Raw genomic sequence first — 25,496 nt, forward strand, 5'->3', positions numbered from 1 at the left:
ATTTGAATTTGAGAAGAAACATATCATTACTTCAAAATAGCTTTACATGTCGTGCAATCCAAAAGCAAAACTATTAATTTGAAGTTGACAAGAAACATCTATTTAGAAATAGCTCTACTCAGGTGACAAAAGAGAATTTAGGCTCTCATCTTCTTTTGCGGTGCCCTCCTCATTGTCATGAGCTTTGGCCCACAAGAGCATATATAAACCTCCCACCACCATCACTGCTGCAAGTAAGCTGCAAATTCACCAAATTATTATCATCATTATCTAACCCTAATCCCAAGTATTTGGGGTTCAAGTAATTTGTAAACCTGAAGTTACACTATTGCACCTCAGATGTCATTAGAACATGTGGTTCTACCCAATTGTCATAGATTTAAGAAAGCAAATGAATTTAGAGCTATAAAATGGTACAGTATGCAACATTTTTTTAGTCATCTGTTTCAAGAATTCACATATCCACCAAATTTGAACTATTTTTGAAACTTTAAATTTACAGTCAAAGCTGGCCAAAGGTTTGTATATTTTCTGATGCTGGATCTGGTTTTCCTGGCCGGATTTTGGGGTACAACCTTACCAAATTTTATAAAGCCTTAGCCGTACCAAAACCTCATCCTAGTCTAAATACCAAGTACTAAATAATCACAATAAAGGATTAGAGTGTTGAATATAAATGAATTACCTCCTGAGATTAACAAGGCTTCCTTGCGCAATGGTGTCAAGGATGAAAGAGAAGACAATGAGGAGGGGAGAGAATGCGGATTTGAAAACCGGACCCTTCTTGTACAGACACCATGTTTCTACATAGAAGGATAAGCCTGTGATGATTATTCCCTACAACAAATTTTATAATTCATTATTTGCCATATAATCATAAAAAAAAAGAATTGAGGGATTTTTTTTTATCTAAATATTTTTAGATCATCTTTGATCCACCTTCTAAATACTTTAAAAAAAGGGGAAAAAAAGGAATTGCTTTTATGCTCTTAAAACTGTAGAAAGTCCCTCAAATTGATGTTCCAAAGTTCATCTTCGAGGAGGAACTGATTTAGAGATTTTTCTTGAGCCCCAAATAATTTTCTTTGTATGGAATTGATCATGGGTGATTAAAGAAATTTTAGAAATTTTAGGATAGAGAATCCCTTACTATGTTTTTGAGGGGCTAAACCATTTAATTTTGTGGGCCACAGATCACGTAATATGTGCCCTATGGAGCATACATATGCATATGCATAAACACCAATTGTGCAATTTTCATAAAATAATTTGTCAGTAAAAAATTCTAGAGGAACTATAATGATCCTCTGAGACCTAATCCTAGACTTCACAGGACTTGTAACTTCACTGCCTTATATATGATGGAAAATGATCCACAACAGTATAAACCAATGGCAGATCTCAATAAAAATATGAATAATCTCCACCTTCCATGGCAGCCATCCTATGGTGGAGATCGATTCCTACAAAGTTTTAGGTGCAAAATACAATACCCACCAAGAAAGCTGAAATGACTGCTGAGCCTTTCATACCCAAAAGACTACTTCTGAATCGAGAAGTATAAGTCTACTTGCCCTTGGTATAAAATTGTTCACAATCATCTCTAACAGTATACCAGACGGACAAAAAATTGAATATTTAGGGACATATACTATTGATTGCACCCCAAGTCCGAAAAGCTTTTCTCAGACTCCTGTGTGAAGGAATGCCACACCCCAAGTATTTTATTAGAGTATTTGTGATACGAAAAATAATAATCTCGTTCTAACTGGTAAGTTAAATGACCCCCGTAGGCAATGGCTAAAAGCTCGAGCCCCCAATGCTGTCCGATTTTCCAAGCAGACGGCTTCCTCTCGAACAATGCCGTTATGCTTGCTGTTTGGATGGTCCCAAAGCATGCCATCATCGCCGTTAGTGACAGAACTGCTGGGTACTTCTTCTTCATGGATCCCTGTACAATTTAAAAGACCCATCCTCACTGTAATGTAATGCAAATAATATTAAGATTATTTTAATTTTTTATTATTCTTTAGTTTATCTCTTCAGGAATAAGAGAAGAGTTGCGCAAGGATATTTGAGAGCATTGAGTTTATGTGTGAGTTGATATTTATGGATTTGGGTTAATTAGTTATCAATTGGATTGGGTTAGTTTAGGAGTATAAATAAATAACGTTAAATTAGGAAAGCTAGTTTAAAAATGTAAAAGGACAAAGTTAAATAAAAAGTAATTTTTAAGATAAAAGGGGATGGTTCGTAAGGTTAAGAGAAAAGAGATAAAATAAAGAAAACAAGATAAAATAAAAAAATTGTGGATAGAGTTTTTCTTGTTAATGTTTATCTTATTTTTTAATCTATTTAAAAGAAGGTTTCCTTTCATTGTAAAAAGATGTAGATCAGGTAATAAAATTTGGTTGTGAAGATATTTTTGGGGTTGATTCTCTTGCAAACCTTGAGAAAGGTATATTCTCTCAACCTTGGGGTGAATTCACATTGAGAGAGGGTATATTATCTCAACCTTGGTGTGAATTCATCTTGAGAGAAGGTATATTCTCTTAACTTTTTCCTTTTTCCTTTTATTTTTATGGTGTTATTATTTCTTTGCATCAATATACATTAAACATCCACAAATCTTCTATGTTACTATTTTTTACTTTGTCCTTTTGTCAAAACAAAAAGGTTTTCAATAATGGAAAAAGTTTACATGAGGTTGTATCCTTACTTGTAGAGATAAAATTGAAATAATCTACACCGTTCATATTAGTTGAAAGGTGTAGATTAAACATTATTTTTAAAGCTAATATCTTCAAATATATGTCAAATATATATCCATCCAACTAAAATAGATGGTGTACACTATCCCAACCTTCTAGAAGGTTATAGCACTAGTGCATCATTTAAAAATACTAGTGTGAATGTCGTTCGACCTGAATTTTTAAATTAATGCCAAAGAAATATACAAAGAAATAAATTATGCATTTCTTAGGGGGGCAACACTTAAATGCAATTGTTATTTTCCCAAAATGCAGTCCCAATGACTCACCACGAAACCATTGATATTGTTATTTTCTCAAAATGCAGTCTAATGACTCACTACTGGTTTGGAGGAGACCACTATTTTCTCTCCAAAATGATCATTTCACCCATAAATGGATTTTGGGGCCCGCTATGAGCCCGGTAATTGGGGCCCGCTTCGAGCCCCGTAATTGGGGCGAGTCCAAGTGGAACATAGAAAAAATTGATTTATAGTTTGAAAGAACTTAGACAAGTCCCTCCAGAAAAGAAAAAAGAAAATTAAATCATAAAATGAAAAAAATTCATAAATCATCATAAAACTTATGGAAATAGATCTAGAGTGCATATACTATCTTGCTACGGCAACATAGTGTACATCAACTCCCTCTGTAAAAAGACCTGCTTCAGAGGAGTTTTTCAATCTGAAATTCTAAGAACCACCTAAAAATTAGGAGATGATATTCTCAAAAGACATTTTGAGCTTTCCATACTAAGATCTCACCCTCTCAAAATTGGATGGTATCTATTTCAAAGTACATAGAAGGGTACTCAAGAGAGGTTAATCCGTGGATTGAAAAAGTTACATCCTAAAAGTTGGGGTCCTAAAATTAATCCTACATGGAGTTTTATCCGAGTGGGTAAATAGACAGTATACTCCCATGAGAGCATAATATCTTCTAGCATATATTACTGCATCAATTATTAATGAAATAATATCATATTTCTAAACCCGAGTCTTCAAACAATGTCCCAAGCATTGAAGCCTTACTTACCATTAGTAGATTCCATGAGGCTCCAGCAATAGCACCACAGATGACCATAACACCCCCAATAACCTCATTTCTGATGCTCCCAAGACCAGCATTTGAGGGTAGAGAGGTGGAATTTTGATTATAGGAAGATGGTCCGGCGGTCCACAGAACCATGGCCGTTGCTCCCCCAAAAGAAAGCAGTACGCCCCGTGTCTTGGCTTGCCCATAAATAGTGAAGAAGTTAAGGTTTTCTTGACCAAAAAGTGTGGCCCCAATGAAGGTAAAAAAGGGAATGGTGTTTAGAGTGATGCTTTGGAAAGTTGCAGATATGAAATGGAGGCTTGCAGTTAATAGCAATTGGCATATTGGGATCCTGGACCAAAACAGCCCAATGGAAAGAAGTTAATGTCGACTAATCTCTCTCTCCCGTCAAAGTAATAACTAGTGTTTGAAGTCTCTCTCTAATCAAAGTTAGAACAAGTCTCTCTCTCTCTAATCAAAGTCATAACTAGTATTTAAACTCTCTCTCTCAAATCAAAGAACCACGTCCCTCTCCCTCTAATCAAAATTAGAACTAGTTTTTGATCTCTCTCTCTAATCAAAGTTAGAAAAATTCGGGTTAATTAAAAGAAAAATATCCCGATACCTTTCATTTTTAAGTTTTATATATCAATAGATCCAAGATTTTAAAACATATCTTGAATCATAGAAATTTTAAGTCTTGAATCTTCTTACCCATTTGGCTAACTTTATCCCTTTTAAATCTATTTTTTTTACTTCAGATAAATATAATAAAGACATATCATATCTAAACACCATCCTTTCTCTCTCTTAACACGTGATTTTTCTCTAAATCTCTCTCCATGACTTTTCTTAAACCTTCTCTTTCCCTATTTTTCCACTCACTCTCTCTATGGTTTATTTTTTATTGCTTGATTTCTTTGGATTTTTTCTATTGATTGGTTATATATTATTTGCATGGACGATTAACTGCATGTAGATTGTGTCTGTTTTGGCACTCAAACTGAGAAAGAGAGGGGTTTCGAGAAACACAGGTAGAGAGAGAGTGAGAAACCTAGAAAAAGAAATTAGGGAAAAATATAGAGAAAGAAAAGAGGTTTGGGAGAATCTTAAAGAAAAGAGAGGGCGAAAAACCTAAAGAAAGATAAAGTGGGGGAAAATAGAGAGAGAGAGAAAGGGTTTGGGAGAATCTCAAAGAAAAGAGAGAATGAGAAACATTTGACAGGAATATATCATATAAAGAGAGGAAGATTTAGGATGATTATGTCTTTTTTTATAACTGTTAGGGTCAAAAAGTCAGTTAAAAGTTGGTAAAGTCAATAAGGAGATTTGGAGATATATTTTGAATCTTTATTACTATTGACATATGAAAACAAACAAAAAAAAATACGGGGATATTTTTCCTAATTAAAAAGTAACAACATTATAAAACTATTAAATTGTAGAATCAATTTGTAAATATTTAATGAGATTGTAGCTATTTATCATTTTATAAAGATATCACAATTATTTATAGCTATGAGATGTTAAATTGGATGGTTTGAAATGTGTTACAAAGTTTTTTAACTTTGAGTCTAATTAGTGACATGCTCCCAACTACCGAACTTGAAACCCAAAGGTCACGAGTGATTGTGATTTCCTTATGTTGGCTAAAAGTAAATGATCTTTTTATATACTTTTCCATATTTTATATCAAATTAAAATGTTTTTTTGACAATGATCTATGAGTTTTTCTTGTTATATGAGTTTTTCTTGTTATATGCCTTATTTCCATATTTTCTTCTTTGTTTTTTTTGTATTTTTCTGAAATATATCTAACTGTAAAATCAAAATTTTCTAGATCCGTGCGTTATATATTATCAACTTATTTGATTTTTAATGTTATTTTTGTTTAGTGTGATTTCTAAGATTTTCATTTCATTTTTACCTTTTCATTTTTTATTTTTAGGGTTTTTTAGCCCTATACACTAGGCGAGCCCACTCAGACTCACCTGGGTAACTCGGCTTGAGACAGGGCCGAATCCAAGGCCGGAACCGAGTTCCGGAACACAACTTGAGCACATTGCGGAATAAGTCTCTCTCTAGATTAAACAAAAAAATCTGTTAACTCATTCTGCGAATGAAGTCAGACAATCTGGATTCCCTCCCTCCAGATAACGTAGATGTACTATTTTTTTCCCATTTCGACCCCTCCCAACAAGAACCAAGGTGTACATGGACCCGAACCCGGACCGGACCAAGACCAACTAGGTCAAGTAAAGATCAAATGGACTCATTGTCAGGACCCGGACCCGACCTATTACCGACCCTTGCTGTACTGGTGATCCATGAGCCACTGATTATTGCAGTAACTGTACCAAGTTGTCCTGTCTTTAAGCTTTAAATATCTTTTTTATCGAGCGAAGAGTCCTGTATTTAAGCCTAGAAAATCTTAAAAAATCCAGAGAGAGAGATCATTGCTTATGAGTTATCATGGAGTTTTGGAGAAATCTAAAGATAAAAAAAGATGAGATATCACTCAAACGACTTACTGGATGAAGCCCAGGAAGAAACCCCAACATATTATCTTGAACGACGGCCTCTGCATCTTATTTCTACCATTAAAAAAATCATCCAAAGAACAATTAATATGGTCAGTAGACCATTCTCACACTAAAAAATCACTTTGACCAACTTCATAAATAAATAAATTACAGGGAGAGAGCTAAACTTTGATAGAAACAGGGAGTGCCAAATTTTCATACATAAAATAGGAGAGATAAAAAAAGAGATGGTCCCAACTTTTTGCAGGGGGAAGAGAGAGAGGGACTTGCCTTTCAAGGAAGAAGGCGAGGAGAGAGAGAGTGAGAGTGGCAAGGATGTGCTCATAAACCACAAAGACATATGCACTGATGCATGAGAGAGAACAGAGTGGAGCACCGCCAAGAAACCAGCAAGAGCCACCTGATCCAATGTCAATAACATATGGGGCTTGAAGCCCTCAAAATATCTCCTGCTTCTCATTTTCTCGGCTCCCGAAAATCTCGGATTCTTAAAAAATTTCCCCAAATCTCAAATTTCTCAGAAATGAGGAATCCATTCTTATATAATGTTTGTTCTGGCACTTTGCCTGAAGTGTGAGGTACCACTAAATAAAAATTGAAGAGCGAGTTCACTGTACACTCCTGCTGGAGCATATTGTGTACTTACTCACTCACTTGGGAGGACTAAATTCGGAAGATTTTGTTTTAGTCTAAAATTTTCGGGACCATCTACAAACCACTAGATTATTATATTAAAAAATGAATCTTTAGTTTTCTAACATTTAGATCACACCCTTTAAAAATTGGAGGGTTTCTAATCGATCTTGAGGCATTGCTTTTTTCAAACCTATGGAGAATGCAATATGGAGTTTTTTGTATCAAATATAGCATATCACTTGAATGGGTTATATTCTTAATTCCAAAATATACTTCTAGATTGGTTTTTGCTCAAGAGAATAAATAGATACTATACTCCCTCAGGAACACGAAAAATTTTGGCAAAATTAAAAGGACAGCTGCGGCTAGAACATTTTTTCTTAAAATAAGAGGAGAGCAGACTAATTAGAGAAAAGTTTACATAGAGCCTAGGCTCTTAACAATCAAATTTGAACTACCTCAAAACTTTTACTAAAAGAGGTTGTTTTGATACCCAAATATCATTAAATTGATCATCTCGACATCAAGATGCATGGACATGAAAATAAAATGGATTTCAAAATTTCAAACTAATTCATCTTGTAATGTATTTTTGGACCGTTAATTTTCAAGATTTTTAAGTTTTCACCGGCTTAATTCACACTATTTTTTAAGCTTTAAATTTTATAACTAGAGAAGAAAATACAATTTAAAGCTATCACAAAACTTTCATATTTCTTGATACTATTTGAAGGTGGGCTGTAATTTGATTGTTTTAAGCCTTGGCTCTATACAAACAGCAGTATTATTATTTATTACTGTTATTATTATTTTCATTATGAGGAAAGGGCAGTAGACTTTATTATTGTTGTGGGGAAAGGGGTCCATTAAAATTGCGGAAGCGATATGACCACGTGACGAGAAAGAAAGGAAATATTTCGCCAGAAAACCACTTAATAAAATAAGCCAAAAGATATTCTACTCCCGTGTAATCAGATTGTTCACTTATTCCCTTGGGTAAAATCTCACCTAGAATTAATTTTAGCGGTTAAAATTTGGGGATGTAATCTTTTCGATCCATTAATTTACCTCAATCATTTCTAATTGCACTCTCTATACACTTAAAAGAAAAAAGATCGTGTACAAAGAAAAAAAAAGAGATTATATACAATGAGACTACTTTTTTTTATTACAAGATGTCACAATCACTCCTTATTAGATGTCACCAATGGTTTAAAAAGCTTAAAAAGCGAATTGGTGATCCGGATTGGGCACCTCAAAAATTGATCCGAATCGACAAATCGACGATCCGAATAGGAAATTGACTGAATCGGTTGGATTAAAGCTTCAAAAAAATCCAAAAAAATTATTAAAATTCATTATAAATATTGTTTTTTAAGAATCCAATAAGAAATGATGGTACTGCATTATTAACTTTCATTTTTTTATCAATTTGTGAATATTGATATGCTCTTTCCCTGTATAAACTTAAGTATTAAATTTGTATCACATAAAAGAAAAATCATACAATTATCATAGATAAAATATATAATTACACATTGACTATAATAAAGAGTAGACTAAATCAATGAAAAAATGGCCATTAAAATCTCGTTTTGACGAAAAACCCTAATCCGCTAAAAAACTCCAAATTATTACAGTCTAACTAACTATAATTCAAAATTATTACAACCTAAATAATTATAATATTATATACTGAAATTATAATTATTAGTTTAATTTTATAATTATTTTATTAGATAAAGAATAACAAATTAAAAATATTTTATAATATTATCTAATTTAAAATGTATTATTGACAACTATAAGAAAAATAGTATATTACATGATTTATAATGTAAAAATTAATAAATAAAATAAAAGATTTGATTATCAATGTAAAAATTAATAAAATGCGTACAAATTTTGAAAATAGCACTTGTGATAACCATCATGCCTTCTTAACATATGTGTTTAAAATTGCCTATTAATATCATATACTTACATTCTGTTTTCATTTAATGATGTTTAGGAATTATCCCACATCGGAAGATGAGTATTCAAATATTTTATATAAATAACTATGTAATTGAAAAATAAACACGTGTGAAAACACTAGGGCATCCGTGCACATGCACGTGTGCATGTGCATGTGCGTGTGGCACATGTGGGACTGGTGTGTGTCGCACGTGTGACGCGTACACATGTGTGAAATGTTTTTGAGGTTTGAATCAGCCAGAATGTGTGACACGCACATGCACGTGTGGGAGTGTGTGTGGCTCGAGTGGGAGTGTGTACCACTCTTCTCGCACATGCACGTGTAGGAGTGTGTACCACTCTTCTCGCACATGTACGTGTGGGAGTGTGTGTGGCTCGTGTGGGAGTGTGTACCACTCTTCTCGCACATGCACGTGTGGGAGTGTGTGTGGCTCGTGTGGGAGTATGTACCACTTGTGTCACACGTACACATGTGTGGGAGTAGTGCGTGTCGCACGCGTGACGCATACACACGTGTGAAGGTGCTTTTGAGGCTAGAATTGGGAGAGAACCGGATGGGAACTGGCGGTTCTGTTCTAGAACCGGACGACTCTCGATTTTGTTATGGAACCGGCACGGGCTGTACCGATTCCCGAGTCGAACCGGATTGGCTGTCACATTGGATGGTTCGGGAAGTCCACAATTTTTTTATTTGAAAATAATTATCTAGTTGTTCTTAGTGGATCCCAAAAAAACCGACCAAAAAAAAACTTCTTCCAAAATGTCTCATTTACCCGAGGGAAGTTAATATATACAATGGGATTGCGGGAGCATGCCATATGCTCCCGCAATATATACAATGGGATTGCGGGAGCATGCCATATACACTCAGATACTGGAGTGTATATAAGTTTGCATCCTTATAACATAAAAGTAAGGTGGGCTTCAAAAATCCTAAGTGTTTCTCATTTTGAAAAACCTTATAATTAAATATATTAATCATGAGATATTTGGATATAAAGAAAAAAGAGAATCTCAAGTCCAAAAAATTATGCATATTGTAAAAAGATATCGAGACCGTCTAATTTTAAGAGTTTTAAATAGTTATAGATCTACCCAAATCTGCAATGTTTTTGAAATTTTAAATCTCATAATCTATTGTAAGGTTTTCCAAATGGAAACTATATCCCGACAAAATTTAGAGGTATCTCTTCCTTATACATTACAAGGTGGGCACCTTTATACAAACGGAGAGTTGTCATGATATAGAATAGATCTATACCCTTCACATAGTAAAAGTGAATAAAAGGAAAGTTCCAATGATAATATCAAGAGGCGAGCAGCGTTCTGGTTAGGCCGCTTGTGCCAACATTGCCCTTTGCAAAAGGTTAGGAAAGGGGTAGGTCGTGGTGGTAGCACCCTCATTTCTAGTTAATACGTTGTAGTTTTCAATTTAGCTGATTCCACCGACATACAATTTAAAAAAAGACAACTTCTTAATTTTTATGAAAAAACCGGTAAGGTCCGTCTTCCCCACTAAATTACCCAAAAAAAAAAAAAACATCTTGAAAAGAAATATATACCCCTTACACAGTAAGACTAACCAGAGCGTGACATAGATTTTGAACATTGTGTAGACTGTGGAATTCTCCATAGAGGATTTACATTATCCGGAAAAGTTTATCACGTTTCCCAATCGTTCCTAATGGATTCATAACCTAAGTTAACATTAAAAAAGAAGAAGATTCGGAACTAAAAAACACCTTTGAAATATTCACACCGCAGATAGTGCAGATCGGACGATCCATAAAATTTCAAATAAAAGATCTATAAAAAGAATTGGTACAAGATGGACCATTTTGAAAGTTTTAAGACTCGTTCTTTTTCAAGACTATGATTTTCAATGTCCAGAGGATAGATCTATACAGTTTTGGATCCTCAATAAATCCTTCAGAAAGATGGATTCTGAATTGGTGGACTCATATAACTGGGACACACCACTCTAATCTACAGTTCTATGCTACTAGAGGGGTACTTGTGCCTCCATCTCCACTTCTTCTCATTTCTGCCTTTGCTTCTTTAGCTTGGGCCCATAGGAGTAGATAAAGACCTCCCACCACCATCATTGCTCCCAAAATACTACAAAACGAAACCACATAACCTTAATCTTAGCCCTAAAAAAAAGGACAAAATAAAACAAAAAATACATTGTTATCAAAATCGGACCGATCAATCTGGCCTATGCTACCAAAAGTGAATTGGATAGACATGTCCTCTTCCAAGAATTTTCCATAAGTTAAAATAAATTGTTTCTGCAGCAAAAGAAACATGACCTCTTCTAGTAGTTGAAATAAATTTTCTTGAGCTTCAGAAGGGGGCAGCTTCCATGGGGGATCACATAAGCCACCATTTCTGTGTGATTACAATATTTTGGAAGCTGCAAGAAGCAATGACTTCCAAAATAGTGTTGTACTTTATGCTATCAAATACTGAAAATGCTACAGTTTTGGGAACATGTGGCTTTGGGAGCCACAACTTCCTGTTATCCAATTCCACACTTAGAGAAATAGGGAAATTACTTGTGAGAAAAAAGCCCGATTATACCTCCCAAGATAAATAGGTTCACCAAACAAGATGGTCTCCAATAAACAAGAACCGATGATTGATAGTGGACTAAATGCAATTGTGAACACAGGTCCCTTCTTGTTTATGCACCATGCTAGTGCATAATATGACAACCCTTGCGCCAGAGCCCCCTACATAAATGAAATCATACTCATTATATCCAGAAAAAGTACTTCGTAAGGCTGCGGTTGTATACTGTATACAGCTGCAGTCCAAATCTCGCAAGGATAAGTCAATCCAAATACTGGAAGCTCTGCAAATCTGATGATCACTACTTTGCCAAACATGGATTCACGGACTTGAAATGAATTCAGGCCCTGAAATTGATTCATCCTGTAACACTTCTACTAGGCTGCCAATTGAAGTCTTCATAGATCTACCAGATTATTTTCCAGCTTAGGATATGAGTTTTCTAGCAGGGTTTTGAGGTGGTATTGACATATGGCTTGTTGGGGTTACGTACTTGATAATCCTGTTAATGCTCAATTTGTTCATATACTAAATGGTTTTTGGTAAGTTAATTGTATTGGGCTCACCCAGTTAGAGCCTTCTCGCATAAATGTGAACGCGCGCAGCGGAACTAGAAAATATGAGAAACACAAATATGCCAAAGTCGATGTGTGTGTATGAGTGGAAAAACATACAATAAAGCATAAAAAGACATAATTATTACTGACATCGGATTTACGTGGTTCAATTTTTCAGGCTACTTCCACAAAAGAAAGAGATAAGAGGAATATATTTCCATATCAAAAGTTATCACGTGAGATGTTTTTCTTATAAAAAGAAGACTTAGTCAACAAATCACCCTTCTTCCATATTCTCCAACTGTCCTTCATCAAAAGAACAGTTCCATTGGTGTCCCTCTCTCATGGGATGGGATTCCCAACAATCCCCCGCTCCAATCCCAATTTCCCTCCAATCCCGGGTAGGAGGTTTCTCTTCACAGATCAACAAGGTACTCAAATGACACTCGTGTCAGCCATGCTTCTCCATGACTCTTGCTTATCTTTAACCAAAGTATTCATCATCATATCCGACATTCTCCTGTCGGTATGGATTTCTCCTAATTGCAATACTTTCTCACATTTCTGCAACTTGGACTGTCATACAACAAATCCCCTGCAAAGGTAATCGAGTACCCCGAGATTGACTTCCTGGGGCCTAATTCTGATGTCTTCATTTGTATACCAGTGTAACATATGTTTCCTCTCCTAAAGCACATACACACTTTGAATGCTCTTCTGAGATACTTGAATATCAAATTGACTATTGTCTATTGTTCCTTGCCAAGATTAACGATAGTTGAATATGCTCACGATGTTACTGTCAGTCCATAGAGTCACTGGCGGTTAAAGTGATTCACTGTTGGTTAAAGTGGTGACTGACGATCCATTAGTCAATACCTTCTTTGCAGAGTGGCGATTCACTAATGGTTAAAGTAATGACTAATGGTATGTCGATCAATACGACACTCACCGAGAATATCTAATTGAGCTCACCACGCCTCTACTATATGTGCTTCTTATGGCCGACCCATAGAGAACTTTTTGTGTTTCTTCCTTTATCTTCTTGATTGAAGACTTCTCCTGACACTCAACCCGTGCCATCTTGCCTTTCGACAACTTTACCAGATCATAGTTATGATTCTTATCCAAGGATATATCTCATCTTACATAGCTTTAACCCACACCTTTTTGTGTTTGTCGGCTTGACTTCCTGGTAGATTTTCACCCCTTTCAGAGTAACTGGTAGAGGGTTTATATCCCCTAGATGACCTCCTCAGTTCAACTGTAGGTGACACTTCTTGAATAGGCTGCTCCCTCTGTTCCTCATCACTTGGACTCACATGTCAACTCTTTGGACCCATCCTCTTGTTTCACTTCTCCCCCATTTTCAATTACCATGGTGGAGAAACTATGACCGGTTCTGAACCATTGAAAATTTGTGGATGTGCTTCCTTCTTCACATGGTCAATAGTAAGGTCTTTCTGAAAGACCATCCATACCCCTAATCACCTTCATGTACTCGGGATCCCATAGCCTAAACTGAACTTTTCATCTGAATACCTTTAGAAGATGCATAGGAGTCCTTTCTTATTCAAACTTGGATCTTTGTTCCTTGGAACGTGTACCAATTCCTCGAACACCATCAAGTGTGACTAGGAGAAATCCTTTTCGGACCAACCTCTCTCTTGGATCTGACCATCCAGAGAAAACAACAGGATTGATATTAGGTAGCATGTTGTGAGGACTGCTTCACCCCAATACACCTTAGTGGTAGATAACATGCTCCTAACTTTGAGACACTTTAGCAACTCGCGTCTCCTATTCCACCTTGTGTGGAAATCCAGAAAGATCTCAAACACCCTATCTTTTGATTTCACCATACCTTCATGAAGCATCATTGATAAAGGTGACGAGGTACGATGCGCCACCAAACAACTCCGATGCTCCGATATCCGCAATTCAATCCGAGCTGCATGATGCAATTTTAATACACCCCTCACCCATGGCATTGTCATCATTCTGCTCATTCTTGAGCTTCCGACAATCTTTCTTGATGTGCCCTTCCTTGTCACAATGAAAACATTTGGTCTCCCTTTTCGTCTTCGATTGGTTTTGGTCCCCATTTCTAGACCTTCCTGGATTTGTGACAAGGGATTACGAGTCCGATGTGTTGGAGACTTTCTTCTCACCTCCTCATTCAGCAAGCTGCTAGTGATCTGACTAATAGTCACTATCCCAGCTGGTGTTGACTTACTCACGAGACTATCAGTGTCTCCCAACTGTCTGGCAGTGAACCGAGCAAAAACAGAGCCTATAGCTCATCTTCTAGAAACAATTTCATCGTTGTGAGTTGGTTAACAATGCTTTACACCTCTTTTAAGCGCTCTGCAACAGGTTCCCCATCCTTGAACTTCATGTTCACTAACTTCCAGATCAAGAACACCTTATTTCTGGCGGTCTTCCTCTCGTACAAGTCATGTAGCCTAACCCATAATGACTTTTGAGGATGTCTTCATCGACACATGGTGAAACACATTTTTTTCCAACCATTGTCGGAGAGTTCCGAGAACCTTTCGGTCCAGTCCCTTCCACTCATCGTCTGTCATACTTTCGGCTTTGTATTCTACCCCTTCAATGGGTGCGTACAAGTTCTGACAGTATAATAGATCTTTCATCTTTGGTTTTCAGATGATCCAGATATTCATTGTGCTCCTAGTATTGGAATCCATCTATCCACACACACTGTCTATCTCCCATGCGATATGGTCATATATTTCCCGATCATTTCAATGAACTGCTCACTGATTGTGAACTGCCCACCGATCGTGAACTGCCCCACCGATTGTGAACTGGCCACCGATCGTGAACTGCCCACTGATCGTGAACTGCCCATCGATCATGAACTGCCACCCGATCGCAAATTGCCGCCTGATTGTGAATTGTCACCCGATCGCGAACTGTCGCCCGATCGTTGTGTCGTCCGATCGTTACTGACACCCGATTGTTATTGTTGTACTTGTGTTCGTCCTTACTCATCCGACAACCACTAGGTTCGCTATATCGTAAAACGGTGATAGGGAGGACCAAGGGGCGAAGGAAAACGTGCTCCAATACCACTAGGTGGGCTTACCCAGTTAGAACCATCTCGCACGAATGCAGACGCGCGCAGTGGAACCAGGAAATTAGAGAAACACAAATATGACAAAGTTACAATAGTCTTCCAAAAAATAACCTTTCTTGGGATCACCGATTTCATCTTTGGATTTCTCTCTAAGATTTCCCTCTCTGATATCAGATACTTGTTTTCTTTCTAAGGGCTTTCTCTCTCTAAAAGAAAAGGTTCTCTACTCCTCTCATTTTCTTCCCTTCCCCCTTTTTTCTCTCAGAACAAAAAAAAGCTTGAGAAGATGATCACTGACTCTTTTTCATCTTCTTATTCTCTTTAAGAAGAATAATAACTCTCTCTTCTTCTTCTCTCTTCAGAGAATGATAACACTATATCTCTTCTTCTTCTTCTCTGCAAAAGAAAACTTCATGTAACCCTGATGCACCAAGAAGAGTCTACCTAAAAAATGACCCAAGAGATATGCCCATCTAAAATGACCCAAGAGAAATGGCTTTGGTCAAACCAATAAAGAGCCGCAAACCCTTTAACGTGATTTCTATTTATATGGACTCAAGGGGATAACAGCTATATTTGGAAAAAAGACTTAATCAATTAATCACATTTTTCCATATTCCCGAACTGCCTTTCATCAAACGAACAATTCCATTGGTGTCCCTCCTTCATGGGATGAGATTCCTAACAAGTTGAAACTATACACAATATAAAAGCAAATAAAAAAAAGAAACCCTCCTCCTAATAAAAGGTTTGTAAATATATGGATAAATATTTTAGATATAAATTCACATGAAGAGATTTTTTTTTTTTTTTTGTAAGTAATTCAGTGGAGAAGACATGCCCCAACCAGTTTTTTCAATAGATTAGGGATTTACATTTGGGAAAAAGTTTATATAGAGTCGAGGCTCTAAACAATCAAATTAGAGCCTACCTCAAAATTTTCACTAGAAGAGATTGTTTTGTTTTGATACCCAAATATCCTCAAATTGATCATCTCGACATCAAGATGCATGGTCATGAGAAAGTAATGGATTTCAATTTTTGGAAATAGTGTATTTTGTAATGCATTTTTTGACCGTCAATTTTAAAGATTTTCATGTTTTCATAGATCTGTAGATTTACAATATTTTTTAAGCCTTAAACATTATAAATAAAGATGAAAATATATTTCAACGCTATCATAAAGATTTACAGTGTTGAAACCACACATTATTTAAAGGTAGGCTCTAATTTGATTGTTTAGAGCCTAGGCTCTATACAAACTGCATCCTTTACATTTAGAAGGTGTTAATTGGGGGTGTCAATGGTAGGAATGGATACCATGATGTGGTAATTGGATGTGAGGATGCTACTACCACAACCCCAGGCCCTCTCTTAATAAGAGACATTGTTATTAAAGACCTAATCCCTAATCCCCATTTTTTCAGGGACTGACTTGTTGGAGAAAATTTTATTCGTTTTTTCCATCTTTCGTAATCATCATAATTTAAACATACACCATCATTGCCACTTGCTAGTTTTGATAGTTTGGTCTCTAACTTTAACTCCTAAAAATTCTTTGTCTTATATAAAATAGAGAAAATTATGCATATCTTTCCGTAATTACATTCGTACCCATTTTGTTTGCAATTTTTTAAAGGGAAAGTATATTAAAAGACCATCTACTTTTGATACAAGGAGGTCAAAATAACTTTTGTCCATCAAATTTCAAATCAGATGGAAGTAAGTTTATTATTGGCTAGACTCCAAGTTCAAAAAAAATTATCAAACTTTGTGATACACCCCAAACCATTCAATTTGACATCTAATAGCTAGTACCAATTCTGACATCTTTATTCCAAAAAAAAATAGTCTCTTAGCATACAATCTCTTTGAATAAAGGGTGTAGTTGGCATACGGATGCATCCGTACCTGTAGAGGTAAGATGCACCTTCAAATTTTATCATGATATATAATTTTGATGTAAAATGTTCTTAGGATTATCTCAAAATCTATTTTTATATGTAATTATAAAATTTTAAATTTAAAAAATGGTTAAAATCAAGTAGATCTATAAACATATGAAAATCTTGAAAATGGACTGTGTAGATAATATGTTGTAAAATGGACTATTTTTTAGACTTAAAATCTTTTTATTTTTCATGGTCATACATCTCGATGTCGAGATGATCAATCAAAAGGTTTTTCAACATTAAAACTACCTTTTTCAATGGATTTTTGAGGTGCATCTGTAGTTCTACATTATAAGCTTGCATCCTTATATAAACTTTTTCCTTGAATAAATGATGTGATTGTGAGAAGAATCATCAAATCAAATCCGCATGGAGAAAAACATAAAATTGAAAGGATTATCTGTTCCTGGAGGAGAAAAATGTAAATTTACTTTCTCAGGTAGGACCCCAGCTAGATAACCAAGTGACTAACTTAACATCATTTAATAAGGATTGTCTACAAAGGGACTATTTACTTTTTGTATAAAGAGGTCTATATCGTTCTTGTCTTTTAAATTTCAAAATGGGAAGTTGTAAATTAGACATAAAGTTTCAAAAAACAAATCTTAGATTTTGTGACTTATCCCAAACCATCTAATTTGACATCTAATGAGTAGAAATGATTGTGACTTATATGTAATAAAAATAAATTGCCACTTTGTAGGCCATCCCATTTTAATAGCACTTTGGAACTGAGAAAAAAAAAAATCATGCCCCACAAACCATCAATTTCTTGAACAACAAGATCTACTCAAAATAATTTTTTTTTATAAAATAATCAAAATTTAATTGATCCCAAAATTCAGTTAAAAATTATTTATAAATACGTCATTTATCTAAGGGAATAAATATATATTTTTCTCCTCCCGGTTTATGCATATAATGGAAAATACTTGCATAGAAATTAAAACAATTACCCCGTATAGGATGGTTGCAAGCTCCAGTCCTCCACCAAAATCAATGGCCCACGAGGATGCTTTCCTCTCTGTTATGGCAGCCACTATGGTGGTCTGTATGGTCCCAAAGCAGCTCATCATAGCCATCAATGACCCCTCAGGGTACATCCTAACCGCAGGACCCTACAATACATAACATAGTGAAATCAATGTTAATTAGTCGGATTGCCAATGTGGCTGGTTTGGTTTAGACTTAATAATAGATATTAGGTTTGGTAAAAAATAGATCAAAACCAGAGTTCAACTGATTTTTTATTGTTCGACCGGTCGGTTTTTAATCGGTTTAATAGGTCAAACAAAGTAGACAACTTTTCTTTACGATGAATTTATTTATGCATGACTCAACTGTCACTGGCTTTAGGAAAACATTTGGAAGAATTTCATCCAAAAAAGTTCAAGTTCGATCCCTCTTCCAAAAAAAATTAGGTTAAGAAAGGGGCATGACATAATTAAATTGCCAAAATATATTCTACTCCTGAGGGAGTATACTGTCTATTTACTCCCTTAGGTAAAACCCACCTCGGATTAGTTTTAGGACCCTAAATTTTGGGATATAACCTCTTTATCACATAGATTAGCCTCCATATATATTTTTTTCTAATTGCACCGTCTAAGCACTTGAAAAAAATAATGTATTAAGATCGAATAGAAACGGTCCAATTTTTACAGGGTGAGATCCAAGTTTTAGGAAGCTCAAATTTCAATTTTTTTTTTTTTTTTTTTGAGAATAACCATCTAGTGATTAAAGGTGGTTACTAAAACTTTGGAATGAGAAAATCCTCCCAAGTAGGTCATCTGACCAAAGGAGTAGAAGTAAACTATGCTCCCGATGGAGCATATTATACACATTCTTATTAAATTCATATAACAAATATAAATTAGTTTCCTCCGAACAAGCAAGGAAAAGTTTATCCAATGCGGCACCCTTATCAGTAGAAGTAGGATTGTAATGATTTTTTTTTTTTTCTTGGGTAATTCAATGGGGACTACGAGTCGAAATCTTTAGTGGTAATGTGTTAAGTGAGAATAGAAGCGTAAACTTTAGTTGGGACACAAATGATGCTACCACCAAACCCCAAACCCATTTTCAGGATGGTAATGATTTACACTGTTCATTTTAATGGGACACTATTGGCAAATATTAAAAGTTCTACCAAATTTTATCCTCTTAAGAGACTTGTCTAATCTACGTTGTCTAGGGGTTAGGTACAGGTCGGGTCCGGCGGGACCCGGAGCTAGAACTGAATAGTATTCGAATCTTGGTGTCCAGGTTCTGGACTTGGACCCGACCCATCGGGGCCAAAAGTTGGACCCATACCCGTACCTATTGGGTCCCGGCCTTAGTCGGGTCCATTGCCACCTTTTTTTTCTTTTTTGCTTTTTTTTCCCCATCATATACGCATATTATTAGCAACAAGTTCACAATCACCCATCATTAAATTTCAAGCCATCTAATTTGTCATTTAATAGCTAAAGATGACTAACAGTTTTTATTGTATATGATCCTTAATACATCCAAACGAATAGGGCTTGAAGTATTTCATCTCTCACAGTTTATAACTGAGGGTCGGGGCCTATCGGACTTGGACCCAAAGCCGATTAGTGTTTGGGGGCAGGCCAGTCCAAGTTTTGGGCCTGAACCCGACCCACCGAGTCCGAATGTTGGACCCATACCCAGACCCGTGTCTGGTATACCAGGCAAGTCTCGGGTCGGGTTCGGGTCCGTTGTCACCCCTAACGTTGTCCAACTAAAATAAATAGTGTAGAACACCGCAACCCTAAAGTTGTCGCCTAATTGTTGAAGAAAAACTAAGAACAACTTGACAATATAAAATTTATTTTCAATCAAATTATAAAAATACACCTAACTTATCAACTATTTAACATTGTAGTTGTTTTCAACTAATTCAGCTCACGATCATGTGTATTTTGATGGCATTATTTTTAATTTAAATCAAAAGGTACGAGTAAAATTTCAAATAGTTCATCTCTTAGTTACATTTTGACAAATTTTGCTCTATCTTTTAAAAAATTGCTCAATCTTATTTAGTTAGTCTGACCGATCAAATCGGTCTCATCTAACTAGCCAAACAATAATTTTGGCTAGATCTCAACCAGATTTAGTTTTTGACTTGGACCAAACTAGACAAAGCATTGATCCACCTGTTTGGAGCGACCAATCCAATCGAGTCTTGCTAACACTAGTAAAAACAATGTTTCGTGTGCTTTTTGGCATTAACTTGTTACCATTAAGAGAAACCATGTGCTCTCAGCCAACATGGCAAGCACAAGCATCAAACCTCCTGTAACATGATCCAGACTTGGTGAACCCCCATCAATGTGCAACGTTTTCAGGATTGTTGGCCCAGTCCATAGCACCATCACCGTTGATCCAACAGTGGAAGTGACCACACCAAGGACCTTGGCTTGCCCTTCAATTCTCCAAAACCCTAATTTCTCTTGCCCAAAAACCAAGGCCAAGACCAACGTAACGGCCGTTTCGGCATTCGTAACAGTGCTCTGAAATGAAGCCGATATAAATCGGAGACTCACAGTATATAGGAATTGCACAACCATTATCCTGTGTAACCAAACAACAATTAGAAACATATTTTGTAGTTTTTTTTTTAGCATTATATATTTTGTAATTTTTATCATTAACATATTTTGTAATGTTTATTTGCTTAAAATCAAGAGTTTCCACTACGTTTATAATTGCGATTTTCTTAGTCTCTCTTTTCCTAAAACCGTTTATATAGAATAAAATAATGAGTGAATCTCGTAAGAGCACACTATACACTTACTCCCCAAGGTAACAGAAGTACTCAGTAGAAGTTTTTGGTATACGATTTTGATGTCCACTTTAATCATACGGAGAAGTATTTGAGAAAATAATAGATGTTTGAGTTCTTTAATAGATATAATTATAAAATTAGATCGTCTCAATTAAATCTTATGGCATGATTAGGTTGATCTATAGGTCGAGGAGGTTATCGCCCAAAACTTGGGCTCTAAAAATACTATTAGACAGGATTTTATCCATATGTCAGTGATGCTGGAGCATGTAAACTTTTGACTAAAATGATAAGGGGTTATACTCAAAAGATCCCCATTAGCATTAATGTTTATTTTTAAATTTTCAATTCATTTAGGCACTCCAAACAATATCTTCAAAATTCATGTTCTAAGTTGGTTTGATGCGGTTCAAATAATAAAAATGATCCAATTTATTGGTATTGTTGACATTCATTGATCCAATTTTTTATTCTTTTGTTCCCATTTTAGCCTCGGTCCAGAGTCTACGTGTTCAAAACACCAAGAGCTATTCATTGTACTATAGTTGGTTTAAAAGTTTAACAAACTTTCGAATGGTCCAAAAAATAAATATTAGAAATAAATAAATAAATAAATAAAGAAGAAGAAGATAAAGACTTACTCGAGAAAAGCTAAGATACATGCCCAGCCGAGTATTTTGAAGGACAGCGGCGGTCTCTTTTCTCTGTGATGGTGCCACAAAAACAATTCCAACTGAGAAGAATATTAACAGATTGAGAGCCGTTAAAAAAAAAAAAAAAAAAACAGATGGAGAGAGAGAGAGAGAGATTGTTTGTAGGTCTTACCTCTCAAAATAAGCCATGGGAGTGAGGACCAAGGTGGCCACAACATGCTGGTAAACAAGCAAAACCGGGGCACTCATCCCTGTGGAGAGAGCAGATTTTGTCAAAACCAGAAGCCCTGCAATCCCCAAATTCATAAGGATCAAGAGCAAGTGCGGCTTATAAGCCTGCATCCCCTCTACCAATCCGCTTCCCCTCATTTCTCAAATCAAATTCAAAACAATCACCAATCTTTTTATCACTCCTTGCACCAAAGCCACATGCCTCCTCCACAAATCATCATTCTCTCGCTCTCTCTCTCTCTCTCTCTAAATCATCATCCTCTCTCTTTCTCCCTCTAAATGATCTTGCTCTTTCTCTAGCGACAATATTAAGGTAGGATTCTCTAATACTCTTCTTCCTTCTGTACAAATGATCATGCTCTCTTCTCACTCTATAAATGATCCTGCCCTCTCTCTCTCTCTCTCTATGGATGATATTGGACCTTCTCTCATTCTCTCTCTACAAATGATCATGCTATCTCTCTCTAGGGATATAATGGGCAGGATCTCTCTCTGTCTCTGTGGCCCAAAAGCACGTGGCCGTTAGACAGATGTGCTCGTCACTTCAGTATTTATTATTGTAAAATATTATTAAAATGTCACACCATTCAATAATGCTTGATGTAGTCAAATCAGGGTTTTCTCAAAAAAGTCGTCGGATTAAAATGATCATTTTAATTTCTTAAGTATTTTATTAAAACATGATGTAAACATCTTTAGGGAAAAAATAGAAAAAATTTATACAAGGTTGCAACCTTTTTTATCTATTTATTTATTTATTTATTTTACAAATGTTTGCACTTATAATAAACTCTATAAAACATATAGTCCCTCACCTTTTACCATCCCCTCCCCTTCCCTTTTACCAATACATCAACTAAATAATTAGTCCCTCCCCTTTTACCGTTACATCAACTAAATATTTAGTTCCCCTTTTACCAATACATCAATTAAATAATTAGTTTCATGATAAATATGAATACCAATACAATCAAATAAATATGAATACCAATACATCAACTAAATAATTAGTTTCACGATAAATATGAACAAAAGACAAAAACTAAATAATTAGTTTCACGATAAATATGAACAAAAGACAAAAACTAAATAATTAGTTTCACGATAAATATGAACAAAGACTCTGAAAGAGAGAAAGAGAGTAATATCCATGACCTTAAGCCAAAGTGAACAAAACTCCCAAAGCACCCGTTGCTTCTCATTGTACCACTTGACTACATTCAAAGAGTCGCCTTCAATTCAAACAGTATCCCTACAATTCATCTCCTTGAAAAACTTTAACCCATGGTACACCACATTTAGTTCAGCCCTATTAGCAGTGGCATAACCAATGGAACCAGCAAATGAGAAGATGACATTATCTCCACCATCTCTGAGCACACCACCTATACCCGCAACACCTGGATTACCTTGAGAACTACCATCAAAATTAAGCTTCAAAGTACTTGCCAATGGTGGTGTCCAAAATGATTTGGGACGACAATTCTTTCCTCCAAGTAGAAAAAAATTGCTGAGATTTGAAAAAACATCGATTTTAGTCACACCCCCTTCCCTAGTGACTAAAACCCATGACCAAATCGTCGATTTAATTACATAAATCAAGCATTCCAAATAAAGTGACGCATCATCAAAGACTCTTCTATTTCTTTCTTTCCAAACTTCTCATAGAATATAACCCATTTGGCTACATACCACAAAGTTCTAGCACCTTTGGGCAAATGAGGTGCTGACCGTTGAGAAATTAATGGTCCAAAAGTTTTCCTACTAGAATTTTTATTTTTAATTTTTAAAATCTATTTATTTATTCATATTCATGATCTCCATGTTAGAGATTACATGTCCTAAAAAATTAAGTCAAAAAATATATCTCAAAAATATATTTATTAATAGGCCCGTATTTCTACATATGTGGGCCTGGCCACATAGAAACCGGGTCCTTTTTAGTGAGGGGAAGTTCTACAACAAAAAGTCATACAAGTAAGTTTTGGATAGCCTGATGCTTTATATTTTATCCAAATCTTGATTTTAAAGAAGTCTATCATAGATATTAACAAGAAGAACACGAATAAATAAAAATAAAAAACATAAAATTAGAAAATATAAAGATAACAATTTTTTCTATAGTATTTAGCTTATCCAATGAAGAAAAAATAAGAAAGAAAACTAGAAAAATATAAAATTAAGCAGCTCTAGACAAAACACTTAATCAAACAAAAATGAAATACAAATTAAAAAAAGTAAAAATTCATAGTTAAAATATTTAAAATTTACTTTCCATATTAATATAACCAGGAGCATCCAATATTCAAAGTTATAACCTAGGTTCTCAAGTTTACTTTGAATTCATTTAGGGAAACAGAGGAAATTACTGGGGGAAAAACCTAAGGAAAATAAAATAAAAATAATTTTTTTATTTATATATATATATATAAAAAAAAAAGAAAAAAGGAAGATGGGCCTAAGCATACATTCCTAGATATATGGGAGTCGGAAGGAAGGAGGTCTCTAAGAGGAAAGAAAAGACTATAACAAGAGGCGCAAAAGAACAAGTGAAAACAGGCCCGTTTTTGTGGATGCACCATGCTTGCACATAGTATAACAGCCCTGTGATCACAGTCCCCTGCAAGAAAAAAGAGGTCTTAGCATGTAAGTAAGTAATTTGAGAATTATATGGCTCATAATCGCTTGAGTTTTGTTTGAGATCGGAGCACTAGTGGTTCCAGATAGAGTGGTAAAAAATTAGAAGATCTTCTTGAGCCTAGGGTCCTTATTGTTAATTTCTTCCAAAACGGCCGAGTCAAGCCTTCGACTCAACTGATTTCTCAAATAGGCTCAAGACCCTGGTCTGAGCCTGAGTGACACACTAGGTAACCTATATTCTTGGATTGGATACGTTGTTACCGGTGTTTTAAAACCTGGAACAGGTAATTAATTAGTGACATGCAAAACCAGTTCAGATCGGCAACTTTGACCAGTTTGTTCGGTCATATGGAGGTACAGACACAACTAAATTTTTTTTTTAAAAAAAAAAGGGGAATTGAGATAATATACTTTTAACGGTTAATATATGAAATTTCAAATCCTTATCCATCTCTAAGGTGGATTGTTCAATGCTAAGATCCCAAATCTCTCTAAAATAGATTTTTGTAAGGGTAAGGCATTTGAATTTAGCGGTGGCAGTGGACCTCGACTCGACACGGGCCCCCGACCTACGTCTGGGTATGGGTCCAAAAATTGGACCCGCTGAATAAGGTCCCAGTCCAGGTCCTTATGGACCCGACTCGAATATATAATATTTTAACAGTATTTAAATAAATATAATTACATATTTTTAGTTTTAATATTTAAATAATACATGTATATATTTAATATAATATTTATAGATGGAAACAACATGTAAAAGATGGAGTTTTGATATAAATTTATTTATGGCTGGAAATACTTTTGAAAAAATCCAAAAAACATTACTTAGAAAAATATAACCCATGATGAGGCCAAAAAATCAATCATATATAAAAATATTTATATATTGATTTAAGAAAAATAATTTTTATAAATTTATCACATAACTAAATTTATAGATGGGAACTCAAGTTGACAAGGTATCGAGTCCGAGTAACGAAAAAGTACATAATGAGACTATTTATCTCTGATACAAGGCTGTCACAATTAATCTTGACTATTAGATGTGACAT

General features: G+C 35.3%; 2 protein-coding genes across 20 annotated transcripts; both read right to left on the reverse strand.

Annotated features, from left to right (window-relative positions):
- Nucleotide 1: 1 nt before the first annotated feature.
- Nucleotides 2-6,916, reverse strand: LOC18435644 (WAT1-related protein At5g64700). 17 transcript variants are annotated; one of them, XM_088853070.1, is made up of 6 exons: nucleotides 6,599-6,914; nucleotides 6,317-6,379; nucleotides 3,786-4,137; nucleotides 1,498-1,951; nucleotides 686-837; nucleotides 2-238 (listed from the first exon to the last, which is right to left on the reverse strand). In XM_088853070.1, exons 4-6 carry the CDS (start codon nucleotides 1,528-1,530, stop codon nucleotides 115-117), a joined length of 309 nt encoding a protein of 102 aa, XP_088709196.1. In that variant the 5' UTR covers nucleotides 1,531-1,951; nucleotides 3,786-4,137; nucleotides 6,317-6,379; nucleotides 6,599-6,914; the 3' UTR covers nucleotides 2-114. The 17 variants fall into 15 exon arrangements, 13 of the variants coding, with proteins under 13 accessions (XP_088709189.1, XP_088709194.1, XP_088709196.1 ...); XM_088853063.1 differs by having other exon boundaries at nucleotides 1,786-1,951; nucleotides 6,599-6,916; XM_088853068.1 differs by having other exon boundaries at nucleotides 1,770-1,951.
- A 3,790-nt stretch (nucleotides 6,917-10,706) lies between these two features.
- On the reverse strand, nucleotides 10,707-22,248 carry LOC18435645 (WAT1-related protein At2g37460). 3 transcript variants are annotated; one of them, XM_020667885.2, is made up of 6 exons: nucleotides 21,743-22,248; nucleotides 21,559-21,621; nucleotides 20,370-20,703; nucleotides 18,084-18,245; nucleotides 11,525-11,676; nucleotides 10,707-11,059 (listed from the first exon to the last, which is right to left on the reverse strand). In XM_020667885.2, exons 1-6 carry the CDS (start codon nucleotides 21,937-21,939, stop codon nucleotides 10,936-10,938), a joined length of 1,032 nt encoding a protein of 343 aa, XP_020523544.1. In that variant the 5' UTR covers nucleotides 21,940-22,248; the 3' UTR covers nucleotides 10,707-10,935. The 3 variants fall into 3 exon arrangements, with proteins under 3 accessions (XP_020523544.1, XP_020523545.1, XP_088709201.1); XM_020667886.2 differs by lacking the exon at nucleotides 11,525-11,676; XM_088853075.1 differs by lacking the exon at nucleotides 11,525-11,676 and having other exon boundaries at nucleotides 21,559-21,650; nucleotides 21,743-22,244.
- Nucleotides 22,249-25,496: the final 3,248 nt, after the last annotated feature.

The sequence above is a fragment of the Amborella trichopoda genome, chromosome 12 (assembly GCF_054954075.1).
Source record: "Amborella trichopoda isolate Santa Cruz 75 chromosome 12, AtrichopodaSantaCruz75HAP2 v2.0, whole genome shotgun sequence".
Lineage (NCBI taxonomy): Eukaryota > Viridiplantae > Streptophyta > Magnoliopsida > Amborellales > Amborellaceae > Amborella > Amborella trichopoda.

Excerpts from the sequence above, each read along its gene's own strand:
- LOC18435644 (XM_088853063.1), bottom strand. The coding sequence starts at position 6,372 with ATGCAGAGGCCGTCGTTCAAGATAATATGTTGGGGTTTCTTCCTGGGC. Across the intron at positions 4,138-6,316 it reads TTCTTCCTGGGCTTCATCCA|GATCCCAATATGCCAATTGC; the intron begins GTAAGTCGTTTG and ends GTTTTGGTCCAG. Across the intron at positions 1,952-3,785 it reads CCTCATGGAATCTACTAATG|GGATCCATGAAGAAGAAGTA; the intron begins GTAAGTAAGGCT and ends TAAATTGTACAG.
- LOC18435645 (XM_020667885.2), bottom strand. The coding sequence starts at position 21,939 with ATGAGGGGAAGCGGATTGGTAGAGGGGATGCAGGCTTATAAGCCGCAC. Across the intron at positions 21,622-21,742 it reads CCCATGGCTTATTTTGAGAG|AGAAAAGAGACCGCCGCTGT; the intron begins GTAAGACCTACA and ends GCACCATCACAG. Across the intron at positions 18,246-20,369 it reads GCACATGGTTTCTCTTAATG|GGTCCTGCGGTTAGGATGTA; the intron begins GTAACAAGTTAA and ends TATGTATTGTAG.